Source organism: Hipposideros armiger, unplaced genomic scaffold, assembly GCF_001890085.2.
Source record: "Hipposideros armiger isolate ML-2016 unplaced genomic scaffold, ASM189008v1 scaffold_263, whole genome shotgun sequence".
Lineage (NCBI taxonomy): Eukaryota > Metazoa > Chordata > Mammalia > Chiroptera > Hipposideridae > Hipposideros > Hipposideros armiger.
The window spans coordinates 1534721-1553838 of NW_017731613.1; the positions used below are offsets into that span (position 1 = coordinate 1534721).

The 19118-nt window shown below is 38.9% G+C and overlaps 1 protein-coding gene across 4 annotated transcripts in view; it reads right to left on the bottom strand.

Moving 5' to 3' along the window:
* STK39 (serine/threonine kinase 39) overlaps window positions 1–19118 on the bottom strand; it is a 278425-nt gene that overhangs the window by 201181 nt on the left and 58126 nt on the right. For all 4 annotated transcript variants that reach the window (XM_019656621.1, XM_019656624.1, XM_019656623.1 and 1 more), the window contains exons 3-5: window positions 5786–5894; window positions 2268–2409; window positions 989–1044 (exon numbers count right to left, since the gene is read on the bottom strand). In XM_019656621.1, the coding sequence (XP_019512166.1) occupies window positions 989–1044; window positions 2268–2409; window positions 5786–5894 (307 nt within the window). The remainder of the gene's footprint in view (window positions 1–988; window positions 1045–2267; window positions 2410–5785; window positions 5895–19118) is intronic.

The following is a 19118-nucleotide window of genomic DNA, read 5'->3' on the forward strand; positions in this document are numbered from 1 at the left end:
TGCTCAGCTCGGGCTGACTCGAACCACTGTTGCTCAGAGCTCAAACTCTTGAGCGAGCTCTTAACCAACTGAGCCACTCAGCCGGCCCTAACAATAGGACTCTTCTACTCCAACTGAAGAAAAAAAAAAAGCATACTATACTGATTCAACATTTGGGGCAAACTTCAACATTCTTCAACAACAGACGCCAGATCAATAATTCTCACAAGGATGCTGCTAGTAACATTCAATGCCTGGAGCCAGAAGGCTGAACACGCTGTAATAAGAGGAGCAGTCCAGTACCAGGAAGGACTGTCCAGCCAAAACTGCCAAAGCAGAGTCCTCAGAGAGGACTGCTGAGACAGGCCTTTGTGGACATGGGGTAAAGCAAGAGTCAGTGTGGATATCGCTATATTGTATCCCAGGTCATTCAGATTACTCTAGAAGCAATAACAAAATGAGGGGTTTTGTACATCGAAGTCCCTTGTCTGATGCATTCACTCAGGAGACATTTACTAGTCTGCATGCCCACCACCTGTCAAAAATAGCCAGGTAGGGTCAGATTTAAGAGAAAAGTAAGCCCTGGATTTTAAGAGCTCACAATTCTTTCGGCCACCTTTTCAGAATTAAAGGGTTTTAAATTAATGTGTACAATGTTTTAAACTTTCAAACTCATCAAAAAACTCTCAAAAATGCTTTTCTTGCTATTATATAAACATCACCATTATCAATCTGAAAGGTAGGGAATAAAAATTAAGAGTAAACTGTTCTTTATCAAAAGGCTATGTTCTAAAATACATTATTTACAGGATGATCTAACAAAGGTTTATCGAAACAACAGAAAAACATGTTAGGCCTCAGAACCAAACATTTTATATCAGGGCAGCCCAGGCACATTCTTAAAACAGATTATATGCATTTACTCATTTCTTAGCAACAATTCTATATTCCTTAAAAGTGCAATACTTCTGTAAACAAGTAAAGAATTGTTTATCTTTATCAGGTATACCTGCTATTTGCACTGAACCATCCTCACCCAGAAGAATATTACCAGCTTTCAAATCCCTATTAGAAAAAGAAAAATGGAGAATGAATTGTGGAGTACAGATATTATATTGCATTAATTCACTCAGGGAGATTTTAAAACATATCATATAATGCAGCTATTTGATGTAATTATTATTTTATGAGTACTAAAATTATATCACAGAGTTAAAAAGTTATAAGGATACATCGTGATTTTACTGTTTGCTCCTGGGAGATTGTTACAATTTTAGTAACAAATATTTTATTTAAAATCATTATCCAGATTTAATTAAATCAATAATGAGTAGATTCTTTATTTTATGCTACAGAGTTAGAAATTGTCCATATATTCACAATACTATCATTTTATCAAGAATTAAATCCTAGTCTATGTAAAGCTATTCTATTTCCACTTAAATTTGTCTGTGGTGCAATTCCAAACTAATCCACTGGCTTCTTAAACAATAGATTTGATCAGTCTCTCCTCTGAGGAGACACTGATTATAAATTTTCACTATAATATTCTATAATATATATCTTCACTATATACAAGTGTGCTGAGTAAGTCTTAACACTTAAAAAATGACAATTTACAACTTATAAGTTTGATTTCTAAAGTAATATTTTTGTCCTAATTATTGAAAGACAAAGTAAATTTCATTAAACATATAGCTCACTTATAGTTCCAGGTAGGAGAGTTACAATATTAGTATTACTGGTAAATGGTTATTTACTTGCAACTATTCCTAATACCCGAAATAACACTAACCTATTCTAAACCTCAGGTACTCATAGTCTATGCTGTTAGGCTATCTAAAGAGTTGGCATTTTATGTCACAAAAGATGAAATTAGTGCCTCCTCCTCCCCTCTCACCACTATGTCAAAGATAATGAACATATTACAATGTTGGCAACAGTCTTGCCTGTATAAGGAAGTTAGAAATGTTATCCAGTTCAAATGAGCATATTTCAAGAGCTGTATACTAATTGTTTTTTTTTAAATGAGTTCACTCAGTACTTTTTATATTCTGCTTTTATTTCAGTGTAAACAGATAAACCAATCCTGAGGATACCTACATAATTCATCAAAATGTATTCTCTTATTTCTTTCTTAAGTACTTTTCGCCCATCAATTTAGCCTATCTAAGTTAGAAATAATATCAATACCTACCTACCTCCAATCTGTGTTTCCTTAATATTCTTTACTAATTAGGATTAAAGTTACAAACAGCTGAATTTAAACATCTCTGCAGAGGTCATACCTGTGAATCTGACCATTTCTGTGTAGATAGTCTAAGCCTTCCAAAACCTCTTTAAGAATTGTTGCTATTATTGCCTCTTCCAGAACTCCATTTTTATGTTCTCCTCGGCTGACGATGTATTTTATGATGTCCAACATGGAACCTAAGTGGACAGACAGAAGAATTGAAAAACCTGGGGAAGCACCTTCATTACCTTTCCAAAATAGGGCTCCCAATTTAGAAAACTAAATGAAAACATCAAAATGGTTTTTTTTTTGGTTTGTTTGTTTATTTAACACAAATATTCCCAAGGCGCACAAACAATTGCATGGCCGCCCGTGACCAGAAACACTAAATGCAAGTTTGCGAGTGCACTTTCAGTTCAACTAAATGAGAAGGATGCTGGGTCAGGAACCGGAAGACCACTGAGGGAAATTCACAGTTAGTCCGTTTTCCCTAGGCAGAAAATCAGTTACATAGTCAAAAGAGGTTTCAAGGTGTCTGAACTGCAAAAGAAAGGAACAGGAGGCCAGGAGACAGGCAGCAGTGAACTGCTGAGAACCAGCAGCACAGCACTTCCAGAAGGTCGGAAACACAGGTGAGAGGGAAGAAAAAAAAGGAGGTTGCGTCTAGGCCCCTGCTTGTAGCCAGGAGATTCCTTTCTATGACGCTAGGCAATCTTAATATGCTGACTTTTATAATAAAGAAATAAATACGCAGTACTTTGTTACTATAAACAGATTAGTATCCTTGGAGCTGTGAATTCATGTTTCAACACATATTAATTAATATTCCAAACCTCCAGGCCATTTTAAAAACCATAATTACCTGGGGGCGGGGGGCGGGGGGTGGTGGTGGAGGAAAGGAGGGAGGTCAACATTTCTGAAGAATTAACAAACGGCTTGCCTCAGGACCTGAATTTGGCCCTAGGTCCCCTACGATGAGCTAAGAGGTCTGAGTTTCCCCATCAGATGTTACTACACCAGACTAGCCACCCACCCCTCATTAAGAGATCTAATGTGATAAAATATAATAGAAGAAAACAGATTCATATTTTCTACCTCGAAGAGACACAAAACATCTGTTTATTCACTGATGCTTGGATTTTTGGATCATTTAGAAGATAATACTTCCAAAAACATTTTATTTTTATCTTCTAAGGATATACCATACCAGGCATGTATTTCTGACCTGTTGAAAGAAGGGTGAGCAAGAGTCCACATCTGCTCACATTCCCCTTTCCTGTGGAAACCTGTTTAAAAATCTTCTAAAGCCCAGGAGACTAAACTGTATTCTTTTAAAAAAACAATGATAAGGAATAGAGTCAGTAGAACTGTCAGGTTTTCAGGAAAGTCATAACGCATTTTTTTCTGTTTTTCATTGCAAAAAGGCATCATGACTTTTCTGACAAACCAATATAACAGCTATATACGATGTCAGAGGGGTATAAATTGTGAGAGATATAAATGTCTAACTATTACATTGTTTTGCACACTTGAAACTCATTTAAAAATAAAATAAGTAAATAAATAAATAGACAATGGAATTTCCCATTAAGTCCTCAGGAAAAGGAACAGGGGATAGTCTCAAGCTTATAAAAGGCTAATTGGGATAAAAATAAAGAGAAGAAGTAAAATCCTCAGCTTGAACAAAGCATTTGGGGCTCTCCAGGGTCCCAGAATTTCTCATTTCCTCAGAGCTGGAGGACACCCCCACGAGAAGAGATGAGGTTAAGATCATCTTACTGATAACATAACACCCTCCACAGAACCAAGAAGAAGGCCTGACGGCTCAACACTGAAGTCCGGCTCCAACTGGCTTCCTTTTGCCTTTTCCTTTCCTTTTTTTCTTTTCCTTTTTAATTAAAAAGCAAAGTAGACACTCAAGGAAACAATGACTAACAGGAATGACAAGACTGGGAACAGAGCCGATTCTAGGGCTCCCAGGCTCCCAGCTGAGACCTACACAAGCAGACTCAAGGCAATTACAACATGTTCGTCATCTCATTGCTGGGCCTCTGCTTGATCCAAGATCGTTTCTTTCAAAAGAAAAAAATGAAATGCCTCCCTTCTTCAGCCTCAGCTGGAACTGGGTCTGTGGATAAAAATGGGCTCTACAATATAAATTCTGGCTCTGCCAGTTTGGGCTTCGTCCAGGCACCGCAAAATATTCTCCTCTGCTCCTTAACCACACTTCATGTCTCGGGAAGGTATACAGGGAGCGACACCCTGGAAAGGGAACTCACTAGAGCAGTGGGTATGCTGGACGTTATGAAGGAAATCACTCGGACTTTCTAAGCTTCAGTTTCCAGGTCTGCATAAAGTGAAGGTGAGCGTAGCACAGCTTTTAAGTCAACAGGTCCTACAGTCACAAGTTCCAGCACTAACAGCTACTATGTGTGACGCTGGGCAAGCTGCTTCACTGCCTTGAGCTTTGAGGCAGTTTCTGAAAAGCAAGGATGGAGACACCTGCCATTCAGGGACATTGTCCACATTAAATGAGATAAGGTAATTAAATCTCCTGAATAGGATCTAGCCACAGAGCAAGTGTTCGATGAAGTTAAAGGTTATCATTTTCATTCCCTATGCTGTTAAGAGAGTAAAAGAAATAAAATACAGAAACACCAAAGTACCTTATACATTAAATTGGCCATGGCTTTTATAACTTCAGTGATCTGAGGCTAGTGAGGGAAAGTCACTTTCCATTCCCAAGTGCAAACATAAGATGAAAATAGGGCCACTTCTGATTCACACTGCAAGCAAATAATTTAGCGTGCAGAAAGTTTCTCTCCAATTCAATTGAGACAACATTCAGTGAACACCCACTGGATGCCAGGTTCAATAAATGAGAAGTGCAGCAGACTGGGCTTTCTTCATGAAGCCCACAATCAAGATCTGCACTGTCCAACACCATAGCCACTAGCCACCTGAGTTACTTAAATATAAGCTCATTAAAACTGAATAGGAATTCAGTCCCTCAGTAACCCTAGCCACATGTCAAGTACTCAAGAGCCACATGTAACTAGTAGAAACTGGATAGCACAGCTATAGAACATATCCATCACCACAGAACTTTTTATTAACAGTACTGGAATAATTCATTATATTGCAACATGTGAAGGACTTGAATAATAAAAATGAAGGGTTTAAAGAGGAAGGCCTGGTTAACTTTTTTGAAGAGAGTAAGGGATGGCCGCAGAGAGGAGGTGACTTTTTGGGATTTGAGCGCATGGAGAAAGTTGGACAGATCTGGGGTTGGGGAGCAGCACAGAGCCCAGAGACGTCAGAGTGCAGAAGGTATTTAGGGGTTTAACCTGCACCAAGATGGCTGGGGTAGAAGAAGACACATATTCTAGAAGTTAAGCTGAATTATGAAAGGCTTCAAATATCAATGTTAAGAAATACGGACTTGACTCTCTAAGCAAATAATAAACCAAGCAAAACTTTTAAATACAGGAGGAATCAAATCTGAAATTGTATTCAATATGCTGGCTCGCAAAAAAGGAAAATAAACAAACAACAACAACAAAATCCACTTACCTCCACTTAGTAATTTCATGACCAGCCAAAGTTCATCTTTTACCACAAAAGAGGTGTAATAAGTCACTACGTTGGGATGGCTGCATTGACTCATGGCTTGAATTTCTTTCTATAAAAAGAAGAGCAAAACATGACATAGCACCATGGGGTGAAAATTGGGAAGCAAAACACAAGGGAACCCCAGTTGTGTATCTGACTAACTTTCCTACTTAAAAGAAGACCTAGGAGTGGGCTGCCTAAACATTTACTTCCAAGAAGCTACATAAGGACTAACCCTGTCGCCCTTGTGATCAACTTGCAGAATTAGGAAGGCCCCTACTGGAGACCAGATAGCCCTGTGGACCAGCCACAGGACAGAGAAACTGCAGCTCAGCATATCACCTATGTGACCCTCACTCTGCCTTACGTGACTAAGTGCCTCCGACCAGAACTGAAGGCCTCCACAGAGTGACAAAAGCCTGGGTGAATTATTAGGAGACCTGAGTCCCAGTGCCACCTAAATGCTGGTGCATCTTAGCTCCCTCATCTTTCTGCTTCTCAGAACTGCTGTGATAGTAAATGAAAACATACTTATGAAAATGCTAGAGTATAATTTTCCAAACTATTTTTCATGGTAGATATTCCATCCAGGGAAAAAAGGAGCAGAGGGGAACTGGTAGAACGAAATAAGCTTGGGAAACATCAGAAACTAAATCTCACTCTAAGAGTCACAAGGAACATTAGGACTGTCAAAGGCTCTGACAAGTCCTGCAGTAGATAAACTGTCATAACTGAATCCACATTAACAATGCATGAAAACAATGCTTTCTGTCACAGTTTAGGAAACACTACAATAGAGAAAAAAGTTTTATAGAGACATTAAAAAACAAAGCTTTGAAATCAAACAAATGGGAAACTTTGATAAACCACATTTTTCTAAAATAGTCAAGTTCATATTGGTTTTGATTTGTCATTTTTAGTTATTGCTAGATGACTCCTATAAAGCTTCAGTCAAATGCTAACCCTCAATCAAAGGTATCAGACCAGTGTAACTCACTTCTAAGGTGCTGTGCAAAAGCCACAAGAATAACCTAAGTCATCAAAGAAACTTCGTTTATGCTATTATGTATTTATGGTAAAAGAAAAGTGTATTTATGCATCCTATAAATATTTTCATTAACAGTGAGCATCTAGTTATCTTTTTTTTTTTTAAAGATTTTTATTGGGGAATTGGGGGAATGGGAACAGCGGTGGGGAATTGGGGGAAGGGGAACAGACAAGTTGCTGTCCTTTTGTTCTTCAGTCTAGTTGTGGAAGACATTGCTTCACTGGTCCAAGTTGGCACCATCATTGTGCTCTTCCTGGGCGAGGCAGATCAGTCGCTGGCTTCTGGACAGCCACTCACTGCGGCTGCTGGCCGCTCACGATGGCTGCTGGCTACATATGGTAGCCCATGGCAACCCACTGCCACAGGGGCTGCAGCCTACACTGCCGTCACCGGCGACTCACGGCAGCCCAGCTCCAGGTTGAGCTGTTGTTCAGCATGTTAACTGTAGAGGGCAGTGTCACTGGCCCTCATATGTGGGATCCGAACCGGGGCCCTCTGGCGTCCCAAGCCAGTTCTTAACCATCGCACCACTTGGCCAGCCCAGCATCTAGTTATCTTAAAATAAAAACGAGTGGGCTCGTTGGTTAAAAGTTGGCTTGGGAACGCCAGCTCTGAGCAGCAGGGCCGCTGGTTCAGATCTCACATAAACCAGTGATGTTGCGCCCTTTACAGCTAAGATGATGAACAACAGCTCGATCTGGAGCTGGGCTGCCATGAGTCGCTGGTGACAGCGTAGGCTGCAGTGGGGCTGCAGTGGGCTACCATAAGCTACCGTGAGTGGCTGACAGCCAGCATGAGTTGCTGGCAGCTGGCATGAGCTTCGTGAGCCACCGTGAGCGGCCTTCCAATGGCCGGCGACCGATCTGCCTCGCCCAGGAAGAGCGCAATGATGGTGCCAACTTGGGCCAGTGAAGCAACGTCCTCCACAACTAGACTGAAGAACAAAATGACAGCAACTTGTCTGTTCCCCTTCCCCCAATTCCCCAGCACTGTTCCCTCCCCCAATTCCCCAATTAAAAAAAAAAAATCCAAAAAACAAAACTTTCATTCTAACAACAACAAAAAATTGGCTGACCACCATAATATTCCAATTTGGGCTGCAATCTTTGCATATTCAACACTAATTAATCCTCAAATTACCACAACCCTATATGTCAGATAACTTGGCCAAAATACCAAGACACATTATATATATACACATACATACCAGGGGTGCCAAAAAAATGTATACAAGTGGACACTTTGGTCACTGTTGCTCAAGCAGTAGTTCGCAGTAATCACAAGTGTCTGGATGCTGATGGTAACCACTTTGAGCACCTCTTGTAATCGCAGAAATCAAACGTGACTTGTATTCATCTATTGTTATCAGTATATATAGAGTATTACAATTTGAATACAGTTTTCCTTTCTTAAAATGTGTATACATTTTTTTGGCACTGTGTGTGTGTGTGTGTGTGTGTGTGTGTGTGTGTGTGTGTGTGTGTGTGTGTGTGTATGCTTACTTAAGGGCTTTTAACCATAAACAAACTCCTAAGGAAATCACTATTTTTTCTATTTTCTTTCTATTATTTAACAACTATTTCCCTTCATCATTTCCTTCATCCATTTAACTGATTACAGGTTTTCTAAATCTGACACTTTTGAAGTCGGCAACTCCTGTCCTTTGAACAAGATCTGAAACCTGAGCTCCAGTTTCCATCTGTCTGTGGTGTTAGGTTTTGATAGCATAAGATGCTTCTGAAGGAGAAATGGAACACTGCCCGTGCCATTCCTATTTCAAGTCACTAGCATCTGCTCATTGGCCCACTTTGAAGACCTGCAACATTAGGCAGGGTCCTGTTTAAAAAGATGCCTCTGTTGTTCACAGAAACGGGAATAACGTTTCTGGAAAGTATGTGTGTTCCACGCGCTCACCATTTTATATTCAATGTTAATGAATTCCTTTCTAGCTTTCAAATGTCAAGCTTTTAAATCATAAATCGAAATGCACAATAAACAACCAATGCCCATATGAAAGAAAATTCTTTTGCACTGATGCAAAGTTGGGTCAGAGTCTGGAAAAACACGTTTTTTTAGCCCTTTGCATTTAAATGGCCTGTATCACCTCCTACCCAGAGTATCAGGTTCCCTGACATGACAGTGAACAAACTGTGTGTGTGCGCGGAGGGAGAGAGAGAGAGGAACTCTTTTACTTAATCTGGCAAGAAATTCTTTTAGATAACCTGTGGATATCAGTTAAATCCCATTTCTTCAAAATTTTGGCTCTTAGAGGTGACAACTGCACATTTAAAGGTCCTGATGATTTAAAAGAAAAGAATGGGGAGGAACACAGATACACCCCCAGGATCAGTGTAAAGGGAAATCAAAGAAGCGGGGAACCTGAGAGTGGAGCTGCACCTGTCTAACCACTCCTAACCTGACATTCTTCTCCGTGCAGTCTCGCTGTTCCTCTTTCCTACTTAGCTATGCGTCCATATCCCCCACTCCTACACCATCCATTTTACTGCACAATTTTTCCATGCAGTACAGCCTCTAACACTTAAAGACACGATGAAATTTGCCTTAGGGAAAATCACTAGTCACTCTGCCTTGTGCTATCATTGAACTCCCGTAAGAAGTAATATTTCCACAAATGGAACAGAAAGACAAGACACTTAATGGAGAAAAAACTAGGTGCTCTATCTGCCTACCCCACCCTTATTTTACTTTATATTTACATTTTTTGTTTAGTTGCCTTGTAGAGAGGTACAAAATTTATATATTTATATTTTTGCTATGAATGTTTGTGTTCTCCTAAAATTCTTAAGTTAATGGTATTAGGAGGTGAGACCCTTGGAAGGTGTTTGCATCGTGAAAGTAGAGCCGTCATGAATGAGATTAAGTGCTCTTACAAAAGAGGCCCCAGAGAACTCACTCACCCCTTCTACCACCGGAAGAAGCAGTGAGAAGTTTGCAACCTAGAAGACAGTCCCCACCTAACCCTGCTGGCTCTCTGACTTCAGACTTCCAGCCTCCAGAACTGTGAGAAATAAATGTCTGTTGTTTTATAAGCTACCCAGTCCATGGTGTTTTTGTTATAGCATTTGAAACTATTTAAGACAATTTTATGTATTTTTTTTATATTTTGTATCTTGAAAAATATAAATATCTCTTGAATCAAACAGTCTTTCCACAGAACTTCTTTGTCTATTTCTTTTCAAAACAGTGACGGTGGCTGCTATCTGAATCCTTCCTCAGTAACAGTTTATCAGCTAAATTATTCAAGCTTTTCCTGGTGCTCTAACTTCACTCACAGGGTAGGGCAAAGCCATTTATTCCCAAACATATTCATGTCTTCCTATCTCTAAAAGTGACAAAAGTATTGGCCAAAAATGAATAAATGGATATAATTGGGGAAAAAAAAGCCTTTTAATCTAATTCTTCTTACAGGGTGAATGGATTCTAACAGTCTATTCCTTTAATTAGGGCACAATCCATGGAAGGAGGATGATTTAGAGCAGTGCTTCTCAAACGCGAATACACAGACAGATCACCTGACCCTTCTAAAAACGCGGGTTCTGATGCAGTAGGCCTGAATTGGGGCCTGAAATTCTGCATTTCTAATAGACTCCCAACTGATGCTGCTGCTTCGGATCCAGAAACCAGACTGTGGGTGGCAAAGTGGCAGGAGGCAGGCAGACAGGCACCCAGGGGGAGGGAATGGGAAAGGAAGCCTCGCCGAGTCTGACCTGAAGAAGACCACGCCGGATACAAGGGAGAGTAGCATTGCAGTGGTTTGAATTTCACAAGTACGGGAAGGGTAAAACATTCAAAGGAAGATAAGAACACGAGGTCAAAGATGGAACTCAAGGAACTATGAAATCTAGGCAACACATTTGCCAAACTATAATCAAGAAATAATGACACAGTGGCTCCCTTGGAAGTGTAGTGAAATAAGACTCAGACGTGTCACCAAGTGCCAAACCAAGCTATGGCACGGTATTTTATCTTCCCTGTGGCTTAAACAGCTGGATCTGCTCATGCCGCTTCATCTGAAACATGTCGCCAGTGAAATTGCACAACAGTGGGAAAACCGACCTAAAATGGGGTAGCAAGGAAAAGGCCTTTCCATCTGCTGCCACTGGTGCGGCAGCCACAGCAGCACCCCTCTGCTGTGCGCCATGTAGGTGGAAGACAGATCAAAGAGGGACACCCACACACTGCCGCTGCGTCAGCCCAGCCACATCTGCCAAACCAGGGCATGACACAGGCCTGCCTCTCATGCGGGACCTACCAGGTGTGCTGGGGAATACAAAAACAAAAAAATATAGAGAGTATCCTACCCTGGAAATATGATAGGTTGGGAGGAAAAAAACTGCCAAAAAAACAAAAACTGGGAAAATGAAAAAGAAACTGTGTTTAAATATGTATGAGGGATTTTTCTAATGCTGCTATTTAGCCTTTATTCTCCACCACCGCCCTCTGCAAAAAAAGAAAGAGAAATAAAAATGACTTTCCTATAAAATAGTACTGAGGACAAACAGGAACTATGATTAACAGAGCTGTGACCTAGCAGGAGCCACGTAAGAAGAGCCGCAGTCTAAGCCTTGAAGCGTGGCTGTGTCACGGACCGACTTGAAAACCTGGGCAGGTTACACAGTGTCTTGAGCCTCAGTCTCCTTTTCTGTAAAGGAAGCTTAATAATGCCGCCTCCGTAGGACTGTTCTGAAATAAGCGAACTGAGATGTATAATACTTCTTGCAGAATGCTTAGCACATAACACAAATGTCAAGCCAGTCTCTCAATGTCTCAGTTGCTTCTTAGCCCAGGAGCACCCCCGTATTGATCACTAGCTTCAAGTGTCCCAAGTTCCTTTGAGGCTCAAAGGCACAGAGACAGGTCCTGGCAGCAGCACTCACCTGTTCCATGTCACATAATGCACTCTGTGTGCCCTGCTGGTTCAAGGAGTATCCTATATAGGTCTTCGGGGCATGAATTTTTAGCTTTATTCCTGAGTCTACATTGTTCCCACCCCTGTTTTTCCTAGTTATCGCGCCCTGTGTTTAGTTTATATCACTTTGTCACACTCCATCACTCCTGGTCTGTTGGCCCAAACCCTTTTGGAATAAGGAATCTAAATATACTAAATATACTTATGCAAAGAGTTCAGAACAAAGAAATAAGAGAGAGTTTGAAAATATAAGAATTAGGAAAAAGTTAAAGCCTAATTTCTTTTGTCCCTTAAGATCATGAAATTCACACTGGGGGAAAAAAAACAGTTTAAATGAATTCTGAACTCGAAATATTAAACTATACTTAACCAAATTTGCATATTTTCACAACTATGTAAATCCTAAGTAAATTCTTCTTTATCTGATATTGGTTGTAAAATATCCTACTCAGCCTTAGTTAAGAAATCAGGGACAACCGGGTGGCTCAGTTGGTGAAAGCGGGTGCTCTTATCAACAAGGTTGCCAGTTCAACTCCCATATGGGATGGTGGGCTTTGCCCCCGCAACTAGATTGAAAACGGTGACTGGACTTGGAGCTGAGCTGTGCCCTCCACAACTAAGATTGAAGGACAACAACTTGACTTGGAGCTGATAGGTCCTGGGAAAAACACACTGTTCCCCAATAAAGTTAAAAAAAAATATCAAACCTACTTAAGCTGCAACAATACGTGCAATTAAATCTGAGGAGATGCTAAATCTAAGTTTATTCTAAAGTGGGGGGTTCTCAACCTTGGCAGCACACTGAAGCTGCCTGGGGAGCTTTAAGAAGTACTAATGCCTAGATCGCAGCCCCGGGGATGCTGATATAAATTGGTTTAGGATACAGACTGGGAATGAAAATTTTCAAAAGCTCCTAGATGATTCTAATGTACAGCCAAGGTTGGGAATCATTGCTTTCATGATAAGGACTGTGATGCATTATTCTTTCAATGAAACGCTGAGAAAAACATCTACCTCCCAGGCATATTTCCACACTGCAATTTAATCTAAAAAGGAAAAAAAACAGATATGATATACAAACAGATATGATCTACAAACACTATCAAATGAAATATGTATGTATTTCCAAATGCAAGAGATAACCAAATACATCTTTAAAATGTACTCAACACCCTGCAAGCATTTAAATAATTCCTTAAATGATATGGGGGTAACCATGTTAAATAAAAACACTGCAGAAATTCATTCTCCAGCTTATACTTCCATAGCAGCATCATTATGAAGGGTAACCTAATCCATATTCATAAATAACCCAACATTTTAAGTAGCAGAATTTAAAAATAAATAAATAAATAAACTTCAATGATTTCAAATGTTAGCCAAGAAATGGAAGAAAAAGATCAACAAAGCTCTTATAAGAGCAGTGTATTTTTCTGGACTGTCATTTTCAATCATGAAAAATGTCATTGTGAGTTTTTTTTAATTATAAGAAATGATATACCACATATGCAGAAAACCTTACCTCTTTCAGAATAAGAGAAGCAATAGGGAAAAGCCTACTCAAGGAAGAGTAAGTCCAATATTCTGACTTGCACCACTCGCAAATGAATCAACCAATGTCCCTTGCCACTTAGTTTCATAATTGTTTTCATATATTCATAATTGTTTTCAAATGATTTGGTATCTGTGTTTATCCGAGTCCAGTCCAATTGACGGCAGGATTAGAAATGGAGAAAGTTTAGATATTGGAAGACAGGGATACATCTTTTAAAAATTAGAAAAAGGGAAGCATAAATTCTGTTGTAGCCTTAATCAGTGTTTTCAAAGGTATATTTAAAGCTGGAAAGAGCATCTGTGAAAAGGTAAAGTGTGATGGGAGTTGGAGGTGGAGAAAAGCCCTCGAAATCAGCAGTGATCACAGTACAGTAAAACCTTGGATTGCAAGTAATTTGGTATGCAAGTGTTCTGCAAGACGAGCAAGCATTTCTATTAGATTGGTGCAAACATAATAATACATTTTAACTTGGTAAATGAGCGATGTCTTGCAATATGAGTAGTTTGTTTTCGGAACGAATTATGCTCGAAAACTGAGGTATTACTGTATCTGCTTGCTGATAAAATAGTATGTACATCCCTGGGCCTGGTTATGGTGTCACAAAATTGGGCACTCCGCAAAAACTGTCTAAAGAAAAAGGTGAAGAATTTTGCTTGGAAATGTAAAAGCTGCTGGTATAGTTATTTTCTTAAAAAGAAACAAGGAGGGGGAAGAAAGCAAAGAATAAAAGAATGATGTTGAAACACTATCGGAAAACTCACTGAGCAAGAGCCGTTTTCTTTTAGAGGTGACTAAAAGAGTTCTTCAGCAAACAGCTGTAAGGGTGCCTCACGGGTTCCGAAAGCTCTTCCGTTGGCCACCATGAATTCAGAATCAGACTCAGCCACCAACAACTGCTGTTTGATCGTTTAATTGTCAAAGATTGGGAGTACGGGAAAAATAAAGTTGAAGACTTCATGAACAAAAGAATCACAAAGAATTTTTCTTGTCAGACAACTGATGCTGCTAGAAACTGCCAGACGAATTGCTGCTGTATTTGGCTTTATCACCAAAAGATGAAAATGTGAGATAAAAAGTGTCTTGTATGTGTTATGTCCCCTGTCCCATGCCTGGGTAAAATCTACAGTCTGGGGTTCTGCCACATAACAACCCTCCTGCAAAAGTGGCAAAAACCCTGCCTAACACTCTCCAACCTTCCTGAGTTTTACAGAGTCCTTTTTTTTTTTTTTCAGCAACAGCTTAATTAATTGTGGAAATAACCTAACCAAAATAAGAAAGAAGATAACGTAGGAAAGAACAAAATCATTTGCTTCAACCTAAGCAACATTTTCCAGAGGTCTACGAAGATGGCAAAAGTGAGGTATTAAAAAAAAAGAGAGAGAAAGAGAGATGTAACTGAAGTTATATTCAACCTGGGTACATTTTCCCCATTTTCTCCTACTCTGATAATGAGTATGTGCTGAGTCTCTTTGTCACTGAGCTCATGTAAGTCCAGAAACACAAGAGTCCTTGCAATGCTAGCTTCTGCTTACTTTTGGAAAAAAAAGAGATGTTAAACTTTTTAGCAAGCCATTTTTAACAAATGTATAAAAACACAAAAGTAAATTCAGTTAGTATATTTAATTACCTGAATCAACAAAAATGTAACTTTTAAAATTGATGTTCTAAAAATGAAAATTGTTTTTTCCAACCAAATCATACATATTCCTAAGCTAATATAACTTTAGAGCTGTAAAAATACAGCAGTTTTACATAAACTGTATTTATTCTCTAATTTCTTAAAAATATATGTCTTCAAAATATCCAAAAATTTCCCATTGCTAGTTCTGCCCTCAATTGGACTAAACTTGGGTAAACACAAACACCTAATCATATGAAAGTAATTTCAAAGCTAAATGGGAGAGGACAAACAACAGCATGAAGTGCAATGACTGAGACCTCAAGTGCTCAAAACAGTACCACACATTCAGTGAAGTCGGCTTGGATTTTAATGCTATCTCCTTGGTATAAAAGATTCTACAAGGAACGAACAGTCAAATGTAATTTGTTTCCACATATCATGAGAAATGAGCTGGGATATAAATGATGAAAAGTTTACTAATTAGAAAGTTCTTTTCGTTCAAAAAAATGGAAAAATACTTTCATTAATACAATAAAAGAAAACATACACACACACACAATCTTTTAAGCTGAAATCCTCAAACTGGTATAATTTTTTCCACAATAAACAAGATTTGCAAAAGTATCAACACAGTTACAGAGATTAGGTAAAATAGGGCAAAAAGGTTTTTTAAATTAGTTTTTAAATGTGAATTGAAAGGAAAAGGAGTTTGAAAAATCCTTCTGGTTAGAGGAACTGCTCATAGGTCCCCAAATGTAACTTAATTTTAAAAGGATGAGAGACAAAGCCAGCCGAGTGGCTCAGCTGGTTAAGAGCTCCCTCAAGAGTGTGAGCTCTGAGCAACAGTGGTTCGATTCCCGGCCCAAGCTGAGCTGCCAACAGGTGGCAGGATGGCTCAGCTGGCTAGATAAATAAATAGATAGATAGATAAATAAATAAATAAATAAATAAATAAATAAATAAATAAATAAATAAATAAATAAATAAATAAATAAATAAAATGGATGCGAGAAGCCTGGGTCAGATACCGGTTAGGGGATAACTCTTCTCTCAAATGGCCATTAGGCAAGGTAAATAGCGAATGCTTTATTCTCCAAAATAACCTACAAATCATAGCTAATTCATTCCTCTAAAGAGAAGGAAGAAAAGTAGGAAAACAGGGAGGGAAGTGAAAAGGGGAGACGGAGGGAGAAGGAGTGGGGAGGGAACAGCGTTATCAAGAGAGATGAGAAAAAAAACAAACAAACCACTAGCGCAAAACGCAAAATGAGGGCAGAAGCTTTCTTCTGAAAAAAGAAAGCTCTTGATTTACAACATTTACAAATACTATCGGTGAGATGAACAAAATACCTTTATAAAGATGACACAGGAAGAGAAGGGCGTATACCAGAAGTTTTCTACTTCAAAACTGAGAAACTCTCTCATTATGTACATAGGAGAAACAGATGGCATACTGTGTACTCAAATCTATGACTTCACAGTGGATTTTATTGCTACACCATAATACCGGAATAACTTGACTCTATCCTAAGTTATAAAGCATAATTTGCTAGTAATTAGTGTTTTTGTTCAAATAATTTTAAAGTGATTTCATTAAAGGAATTTTTAAAAACACAGAATCATACAAATTTGGAGATGAAAATAAATGTTTCACCAAGTAGAATTCCTTACTGAATGGGCGAGGAGACTGAGGACCAGGGTGAAACTGATTCGTCCAAAGTCCATGATCCCAGTGAAGGACACAGACCCTCTGAGCTGACCCCCTTTTTCCCTCTAGCACAAGTTTCAGCATTTATCATTTCTGTGTAGCCACTGTTGTTCGAAATCACTTTGCTCACATTTGCCACTTATCACTAACTAAAATATTTTAATGATCATTACATATTATTTTATAATCACTTAACTAGACTATTTTTTTCTTTCATGTATTTTTTTAAGAAACAAGCACTTTGCCTGGCCTCAGGGCTATGACTTCTACACATATAACTCCCCTGCCCCTAAGAATTAAACTGTAAGTTTTGATGGCATTGATGTGAAAGAATGAGAAAATGCTACTCAGTTTTCTATGACTCGCTTGGTACCAAAGACAGACTAAAAATATGAGAACTGAAGTCTGGAGAAAAAAATTGAGAATGATATAGTTAAAGTCTAAAAACCATAAATAAAGTCAAGTATGATGATGAACCAAAATGTTCATCAGTCTCTGGGTAAAAATAAAGGCGAGTGGCCCAAAGATTGGAAAAGTAGGTTTTAGGATAAGAAAAAGGAAGACTATTCGCATTTTTGGAAGTCGCTGTTACCTGGTGATAGAGATTGAAAAGACAGACAACTTCAGAAAAAGCAAATTAATTCCTCACTCATGTAATGGTTTTCAAGGGAAGCTAAGTGTGCCCTGGAGTAGTGTCCCTACCCTTTGAGGTTGACCACAAACCAGGGAGCCAAGATTTTTCAAGCTTCAAGGCTATCTTCACATAGAATATACGAGTCTGCATGATAGTGGGTCAGACCCATTTAGCAAGTCTTAAATTCCTGTTAGAAAGCAAGATCTCCCTCAATGGAATATACATTAGAGAATCTATCAATCTGCTAAACCATTTCTAGGCAAATAGAAGAAAGATATCCCTAGCTCAAAAAATCTCACCAACACAATACAAAAATGAATAGACTTATTTACAAGTCCGAAGACTCCCGAAGAAACAGGAACCCTCTTTGTTTTCCCATCACCTAGCTCGGTGCCTACCATCTAGCAGGATTTAAGAATTATGGAGTAAACAAGTTCTGCTCTAAAACTATAAGTATCTCCCAGAGGGCATTAAACTAATCATTAGTCATTTACATCACTATGGGGTTAACAAATGCGGGGTGAACAACAAATGTGGGATTAACAAATCTCAGAAATTACCCAAGAATCTAGGTTGGGTGGTCAGGAATGTAGAAGACACCAGGAACACCCGCTTAGGGCCTGGAAAATTAACCACCAAAATCACATCTAGAGAGGTTAGAGTATATGTAAAGGCCAAAGTCCAAAACATATATGAAAATTTAGAAGAATGCATAGAAAAATAATTAGTTTATATGCTATTCATGTGATGCCATAAAGAAAGAAAACACTTATTCTGGGGTGTTTTCATTGCTGTTAAAGTAAAATGAATTTTTAATAAGCATATACCTTTGTCCTGTCATATATATATACCCAAAACTAATCCTTTTTATGGGTCTAAGCACAATGTAGAAACTCGTTAAGCATTTACCTAATAAATTAATGTATATTAGGTCTGAAACCAAATTATCTTTGAGGAATATCACAGTACTCATATCAACAGTATAAATATTATTTAAATTACCAACTATTTAGCACCAATGATCTTATCTAACATTTCTTCCCTCATTCTCAGAGAAGTGGCACTGTATTTATCACTCTGCTTCAGAAATCATTGAATTACTTGAATCCTTCTTCACTCAAATCTGGAACAAATTCTATGGCCACAGGACTATCTACTACTAGTCTCCACCCCATAAAGAAGCAGAGTCCAGGGCCAAGTGTCCAAAACTCCTCTGTGCCATCACATTTGACCTCTGTGTATCCATCCTACCTTACTATTGGAGTCGGGGCAAGGGGGAGTAGAGACGGGAGTGAGTGTAGGGCGAGAGAGGTGATACAGTTTCAGCAGGGGAGGCAGATGCTTCAATAGCCAACAAATAGTTGATAATTGTGACTTCTATGACATAATACTCTCACAAGATAAGGACCCAGTGACCATTGTTTCTTATAAGAACAATGGTTTCCAGTTAACACATGATACAGAGCGTGAGATGATGCAGAGCACTGACCTGCTGTATATAATATACACACACACCCGGAATTAAAGGATTATTCGGAGAGCGGATGTCCAAACGCTGCCAAAATGTGAACCCACAGAGATAATAAAAGTGTGAGCAACAGCAGTATTAGAAATCCAAAGGATTACATCAACTTTGCACCACACAATCTCATGTGCCAATAGCTAGGCCACAAAAGCCTGGGGACATTAGACAACCTGTACTGTAAACGCCATTTTTTTGTTGTTTGAAAAGGATCTGGGAGTAATAATCCTAAATAACCACAGCCATCCCACCAGCTCTAGAAATATCAAGACTTCA